This window comes from Palaemon carinicauda, chromosome 35 (assembly GCF_036898095.1).
Source record: "Palaemon carinicauda isolate YSFRI2023 chromosome 35, ASM3689809v2, whole genome shotgun sequence".
Taxonomy (NCBI): Eukaryota; Metazoa; Arthropoda; class Malacostraca; order Decapoda; family Palaemonidae; genus Palaemon; species Palaemon carinicauda.
The window spans coordinates 15,332,905-15,341,202 of record NC_090759.1 but is presented as its reverse complement, the minus strand read 5'-3'; the positions used below and the strand labels follow the sequence as shown (position 1 = coordinate 15,341,202).

Here is an 8,298-nt window from a genome sequence, read left to right as displayed (position 1 = left end):
TTACCCGTATGAATCGTGAATAGAAGGCATATTAATAATAATTTTAATCATTTTAATGACAATAATTTCAATAATCTTATTAATAATAATTTGAATAATTTTAATAATAATAATAATTGTGTGTGTACGTGTACCTGCGTGCACACATTAATATTATTAAACTGCAACAAACAACAATCATCAAATTGATATAAGATGTTTAGATTATTATCATTATTATCATTAGAAATGAAAATCTAAACATGTCACTGTACAGTATATAATATATACTTTAATATTGGTTTTCCCATTGTGTTTATTTATTTTCTTTATTTACACCAGTCTTAATGATAAGATATAGCTATCATTTTCCAGAAGAGCGCTCGAATCGTGATGACCTAGGATCCATAACTCTTCCGATCATCGCGAACAGCGATCAGGGGATTGATTGATTGATTTAAAGTTTTCAGGCATCCTGATATCTAAGGTCAGCGATCAGGGGAAGAGAATCCAGAAAGGCAAGGCGATGGGGATGCTCATCCTTTCGCGCTGCTGATAGTAGTAGCGCTGGTCCCCAGAAGATCCATACCTGCAACCTGCAGGTTCCTGTGAGAAGAAACAGAAGGTTGAAGGCTAAGGGACTAGAATTGTGGTCCCAGGATGGAGGGAAGGTTCGTCGTCAGCAGGGAGCCCTTTGAGAGGCGAACGATCACCTTGTCCATGCATGGAAGGGCCAGGAGAAGGCGTCAGATGGACCTTACACAATTCCAAAGCGTGAGATGTCGACGGCTCTGGAGAACGTTCTTTCCTGGCACCACTCTGAAGAAGGCACAGCAGTTCCTCCTTTGAAGGGGGTCCCGAAATCCCTAAGGACTACCACACCTGCATATCTGAAAGGGAGAATGGCTCACCAGCAGCTGGAGGAGAGGTTGTTCCTCTTGGGGAAGCAACAACCACCCCAGTACCCCGAAGTTGCCAAAGAGTTAATCAATCTGCGCTCCTACTCGATCGTCCCTTGTAAGAGCGCGAGCGAGAAGGAGCTTTTGAGAGAGATCTGGGGGCGAGAGAAGAAGAATGCGCTCTGCATGACCCTGAGGGAGAGCAATTGCACTTAGTCGTTGTCTTCTTACTTCTTCCAAGTTTTTCCCATTGGGAGGCAGACCACTTCCTACAGTCTACGCAAGATGAACCCCGATCGCATCGATGACCTCGGCAAGTAGGACACAAAGAGTGCGGGTCGGTCTCCAACGACGACATGAAAGTCCAAAGTGGCACCCTCAGGACCTGGACAGGTTGGCATGATGAAAGACATCGAAAGAGAAAACACGTACACCTAAAAAGAGAAAGCAGAGTTGAAAAAGTTATTTGACAGTCAGGAGGAGAGCGAGTACGTCCGATCTCTACTGAGCCAAAAGAAAAAGTGATGTCTCTCACTGCTGAGAGAGTATATAGAGGTGGCTGGGTAATGCCCCCCCCCCCCCTGCACTCCCCCAGCCTACATGTTCAAGTGGTTAGGCAGGGTTGCCACCTCACAATTAAAGTCTAATGTTTACCTCCAGCTGCCGTTGAAAGATAATCCACATAAATAACTCCAGGTTTATTAATATGGGAACAAACCAACTTTCCCCACACATGGGATAAAGATTAAATCAATGTCATGCTTGTAAGTGTTAAACGATGAAGTTACGAATATAACTACATAGTTATTTCATGAAACAACAAATAAGAACCCTCTAGTTGGGGTGGGAAACAAGATCCACCATCCCTGCAAAAACCCGAGGAATGAAACGGACTTGGTGAAATTAAGTTTCTACGCTACTTGTAAGAAAGCTTAAAATTACGGTCTGCCAATACACTCTGTAGGACAAGAACACGTGCTAGGCATACAGGGAATGCTAGTTAGAAAAGTTAGGGTAGGTAAATGACAGGAAGGAGTGTAAACCAAGGTAAAAAAAAATTATAAAAATTCAGAGTTAAAAATGGCAAAATTAGTTGACAGAATAAGTACACCGGTTCTCTCATTGAGCAGTAAACACGGACGTCTGAACAACACAAAAACCTTAGTTCAAGCAGCTTAGAACTTTCCAATTATGAACGGAACCCGCTACAACACGTGGGTGAACAGATTTGAGACAAAAATGAAGTTCCTACTAAAATTGTAGAGAACATTCAAGAAACAAATAAACCTGGTTATGCAGTTCTTTCCTTAAACTCGTGGTTGATATAAAAAGATTATAATGACTACAAATCTCTCTCCCCAATTAGTCTGGGCTTTACACATTCGACAAACTGGCTGGTGCATGTGAATTTAGGTGATATAGCGAGGTATTGTATGCTTAATCAACCTGATTTACGTTAAGGCTTCACAAGTAAAGGGTCCGGTTTATACATCCACTTGTGTGGAGAAATGTATTTTTATTTAATTGCTGGATGGGATCTTCTTGTTCTGGGAAAGACTCCCTACATCATATACGCAAAGATCAGAGGGGGGGGGGAGCACTATTACTCAAGGCACAAACACCCTGTTAATAACTTTGATGATGTATGTAGTTCACATACCATCACTCTAAATGCAAAAAAACCTGTACTCTGCCCTGAAGCCTGGAAACTCCACACATGAAATAAAGTAATTGGATAACCTACCTTAGCTTTGTCAGGTCTAAAGTTGTCTCACTCTTAGGCTCTGTTTTGGCTCCGTCCCAGGGACCTCAGTGAGATTCTCGACAGGAATTATAGGGACAATGGCAATGGAGGGAGCAGTGATGTAGCATAGTAAAGTATAAGTTAAAGATAAGGATCTTCACCTTCGAAGCATATAAAGAATATCAAGTCACTCGCTAACACACTATTACTCTTAAGGGGACCGTCCGCTATGGTGTTTGACATAACTTTTATGTTTTGAAATTCCGTACGTCTAGCAGAGATGGAAGGCATTGGTAGAGGGTAGGAGAACGCAAACTTCGATCTACAAGAAGACCCACCAGAGTTTAAAAGAGGTATAGAAGTTATGATGCATGTGTGTTTGTTTACTTTTAATTCGTATGTACATTGTATTTTCACAATGTCCTCATGAAATTTATAGCAAGGCCAATATTACCCAAGGTGGAAGAAAGAATAAAAAGTAATCAGAGAGCAACAAAAAAGAACCAAGGAGAGGAAAACATGAAAACGATTACAAAGCTGGAACATTCTAACTAAAACTCTGGCAACAATGAGAGGCTGCTGGCAACTCATGGCACCGTCAAACCAAGTGTACTAGTAAACTTAGGGCTTAAATTCCTTATTTAGGGAGCCTTCATGTAGGAATAAAAGATAATAGTACAAAGTAAAGTTATCATAATAATGATATTTTGATTTTTCCAAGAAAAAAACGAAAATTTATTGCAAATCTTTGGGAGCTCATAACTCAAAAACATACTTATTCACACTTTGGTACATTTTTCTAGGTTATTTATTGTTCAGTTTTAGAGAGAAATATATAATTGAAAAGAGGAATAAAAATCCCACAATTTTGATTTTTCTTTTCTCTTTTTTCATGATTATTTTGCATCTAGACAAAAAAAGTTAAGAAAAAATTCATAAAAAAAAGAAAAATAAAAAATCTGTCACACAGAATTACTCTATTTATAAAGAAGTTTTGATGGTATGATTTTCAATACAATTGATGTTATATTAGTGGAGAAAAATGTACCATGTTTTTTTCTAAATCCTAATTTTTGCTAATAAATCAAAAAGTTTTTGATCAAATGACTTGAAATTGTTATATGATGAAGGTATTATATGCCTAAATGGTGTATTTTGAATAATTAGAAAAAAATGCAGTACATAGCGGACGGTCCCCGAAGGTATTTAGACTTGCTCCTTTCAATATATCAGGTATACTGTCCCAAGACTAAATACTGTATTCATGTTATTAGACATAATCAATCAAAAAGAGGAATAGTAATAGGAAATGGTGTAATTAACTTGATATAGTTATTTTATTAGACAAAATTTACATTGAAAAACCGGACATCTCAACAGCAGCAAAAGAGATCAAAAGCACAAAACAAAATAAAACAAATGCAACTTAGCAAAATCAAAAGGCAATCAAAATATGCGTGACTCAAGATCTCTTGCAATGATAAATGATTGAAGTAGGGTATGAAACGAGGTCTTTTGATCCGAGACTGTACTAATCTCTAAAGCAAAAGTTATACACAAAATTTGTTTGGTGGGAATCGAGTGGGGGTATGCCAGAGCAACGCAGACTGGCCGCTAGGTCAGGGCAGATGTGCGTAAACGAATGAGGCCACCCTTAGGTCGCGTGGGCTCACCTGGGTTCAGCTTCCAAACAGGTGAGGGTCATTGGGCATAGGATAACCCAGTTGAGGTACCATATCGGGACTTTAGGGCAGGCCAATGTAACGTGATAAGGAGTGAGTAGGAGGCAGGATTTTGTGCTAAATATTTACGAGAAATGTTGCAGCTCTAACGGAATATACATACATAATAATCCTACCTATTCTGGCTTAGAAAAAAATCAATAATTTAAATGAGCAATTAGCAAAAAGCTGGTGCAATGGGCATACATCTTAAAATTAATCAGACCTAAATAGGTACCGAGATAAAATAAGCTGCTTATAAGTCAGAAATACTAACGTTAGATTCAAAACCAGTGTAATGATCTATATCGATACACGTAGTTTAAGGAAAGAACCACTGTACGTCGGCGTAAGGCTTTTGTTGCATTTCTGTGCTGTGACGTCACGAACGGTATTGTCATAGAGTTGAATTCAGCGTAGTCTACCCGTGTTTCAGTAAAAACGTATAGTATATTAGCGAAAGTTTTAGGGGGTAACAACAGTATTGGGAGCGAGGCCAAAATACTGAAGGAAAGAAGAGTGAAGATAAATTCTTCACAAAGTTATAATAATTATAATATATTATTATTATTACCGGTATTGAAAAGCAGGATGCTATAAGCCCAGAGGCCCCAACAGGGAAAATAGCCCAGTGAGGAAAGGAAACAAGGAAAAATAAAATATTTCAAGAACAGTAACAACTTTAAAATAAATATTTCCTATATTAACTATAAAAACTTCACGAAACAAGAGGAAGAGAAATTAGATAGAATAGTGTACCCTCAAGCTAGAGAACTCTACCGCATGACAGTGGAAGGCCATGGTACAGAGGCTATCGCACTACCCAAGATTAGAGAACAATAATTTGATTTTGGCGTGTCCTTCTTCTAGAGGAGCTGCTTACCATAGCTAAAGAGGCTCTTCTTCCCTTACCAAGAAGAATGTAGCCACTGAACAATTACAGTGCAGTAGTTAACCTCTTGGGTGACGAAGAATTGTTTGGTAATCTCAGTGTTGTCTGGTGTGAGGACAGAGGAGAGACTCTAAAGAATAAGCCAGACTATTTGGTGTATGTGTAGGAAAAGGGAAAGAACCGTAACCAGAGAGAAGGATCCAATGTAGTACTGTCTGACCAGTCAAAGGTCCCCAACAGGCAGCTGGTGCCCTGGCCAACATTCAATATACAACCTTACCTTAACCTTGCATCGATAAATGTGAGGAAAAAAAAAAGTTGTAGCCTATATATGTATCATACATACATATACCAAGGCACTTCCCCCAATTTTGGGGGGTCGCAGACATCAAACAAATGAAACAGAAAAGGGGACCTCTCCTCTCTACGTTCCTCCCAGCCTGACAAGGGACTCAACCGAGTTCAGCTGGTACTGTTAGGGGTGCCAGAGCCCACCCTCCCACATTATCCACCACAGATAAAGCTTCATAATGCTGAATCCCCTACTGCTGCTGCCTCCGCTGTCTTCCAAGGCACCGGAGAAAGCAGCAGAGCCTACCGGAACTGTGTCACAATTGCTCGCCATTCATTCCTATTTCTAGCACGCTCTCTTGCCTCTCTCACATCTATCCTCCTATCACCCAGAGCTTCCTCACTCCATCCATCCACCCAAACTTTGGCCTTCCTCTTGTACTTCTCCCATCAACTCTTGCATTCATCACCTTCTTTAGCAGACAGCCATTTTCCATTCTCTCAACATGGCCAAACCACCTCAACACATTCATATCCACTCTAGCTGCTAACTCATTTCTTACACCCGTTCTCACTCTCACTACTTCGTTCCTAATCCTATCTACTCGAGATACACCAAGACATTTCCTCTCAAACACATTCAATTTCTGTCTCTCCGTCACTTTCATTCCCCAAAACTCCAATCCATATGTCACAGTTGGTACAATCACTTTCTCATACAGAACTCTCTTTACATTCATGCCCAACCCTCTATATTTTACTACTCCCTTAACCACCTCCAACACTTTGCATCCTTCATTCACTCTCTGACGTACATCTGCTTTCACTCCACCAATTGCTGCAACAACAGACCCCAAGTACTTAAATTGATCCATCTCCTCAAGTAACTCTCCATTCAACATGACATTCAACCTTCCACCACCCTCCCTTCTCGTACATCTCATAACCTTACTCTTACCCACATTAACTCTCAACTTCCTTCTCTCACACACCCTTCCAAATTCTGTCACTAGTCGGTCAAGCTTCTCTTCTGTGTCTGCTACCAGTACAGTATCATCCGCAAACAACAACTGATTTACCTCCCATTCATGGTCATTCTCGTCTACCAGTTTCAATCCTCATCCAAGCACTCGAGCATTCACTTCTCTCACCACTCTATCAACATACAAGTTAAACAACCACGGCGACATCACACATCCCTGTCTCAGCCCCACTCTCACCGGAAACCAATCGCTCACTTCATTTCCTATCCTAACACATGCTTTACTACTTTTGTAAAAACTTTTCACTGCTTGCAGCAACCTTCCACCAACTCCATATAACCTAATCACATTCCACATTGCTTCCCTATCAACTCTATCATACGCTTTCTCCAGATCCATAAACGCAACATACACCTCCTTACCTTTTGCTAAATATTTCTCGCATATCTGCCTAACTGTAAAAATCTGATTCATACAACCCCTACCTCTTCTAAAACCACCCTATACTTCTAAGACTGCATTCTCTGTTTTATCCTTAATCCTATTAATCAGTACTCTACCATACACTTTTCCCACCACACTCAACAATCTAATACCCCTGGAATTACAACACTCATGCACATCTCCCTTACCCTTATATAGTGGTACAATACACGCACAAACCCAATCTACTGGTACCATTGACAACACCAAACACATGTTAAACAGTCTCACCAACCATTCAAGTACAGTCACACCCCCTTCCTTCAACATCTTGGCTCTCACACCATCCATACCAGATGCTTTACCTACTCTCGTTTCATCTAGTGCTCTCCTCACTTCCTCTCCTGTAATCTCTCTCACATTCTCATCTCCCATCACCGGCACCTCAACACCCGCAACAGCAATTATATCTGCCTCCCTATTATCCTCAACATTCAGTAAACTTTCAAAATATTCCGCCCACCTTTTCCTTGCCTCCTCTCCTTTTATCAACCTTCCATTTCCATCTTTCACAGTCTCTTCAATTCTTGAACCAGCCTTCCTTACTCTCTTCACTTCTTTCCAAAACTACTTCTTATTCTCTTCATATGAATGACCCAATCCTTGACCCCACCTCAGGTGTTTTTTATCATGTCTGATAAAAAACACCCAAAATAGTTCCAGAAGAACTCTGAAGAAATTTGTCCATCTGGCAACACTGACTTGAGTAAGCAAGTAGCAGACGATAATTTCAGTGCTACCTGTTGCGGATGCGCCCTACTACAACAGCCAAATGCTAACAGAAATCCCTGTACTATCTTTGGTTTTACAATGATTTTAGCGAAGTAATACAGTTACCACTTGAAGTCCACTGGTATCCGTGTTTGACTGAATACTTCAAATAATGGAAAAAAATGGAGCTTAGTATATTCATAGTTGTGTTACGTGGGTTGGATGTCAGTCATGGACTCCAACGAATTTAGGGCATTTTCCCAAGAATATAAAGTAATTTCCCCAAATTTAGGATATTACCGCCAAATTTAAGGTAATGGCTGCTCTTTTGGCTATTTTGACGCTATAGCCAAGTCTCCCGGTAATCCTGATGTAGTGAATAATTTCTTAAAAAGTCATTGTGTTATCCCTAAAAGGTTAGTGTCCCAAGTGCAATTCTGACATAGTTTTTAGGGTCAACCATCACATCATCTACTGCAACACTTCTGTAAAAATTGCCAAGACAAAAAGAGATGTAGGCGTCAATCATAAGGTAAGGAATTATTTGTGATTTACTTTATCATAATGTAAGGGTTTATTTGTAATTTACATTTAG

General features: G+C 40.0%; 1 protein-coding gene across 1 annotated transcript in view; it reads right to left on the bottom strand.

Annotated features, from left to right (window-relative positions):
• Positions 1-7,283, bottom strand: part of LOC137627174 (testis-specific expressed protein 55-like) — an 8,662-nt gene extending 1,379 nt beyond the window's left edge. The window contains exon 1 of the mRNA XM_068358250.1: positions 7,173-7,283. Coding sequence (XP_068214351.1) covers positions 7,173-7,283 — 111 coding nt within the window. The remainder of the gene's footprint in view (positions 1-7,172) is intronic.
• Positions 7,284-8,298: the final 1,015 nt, after the last annotated feature.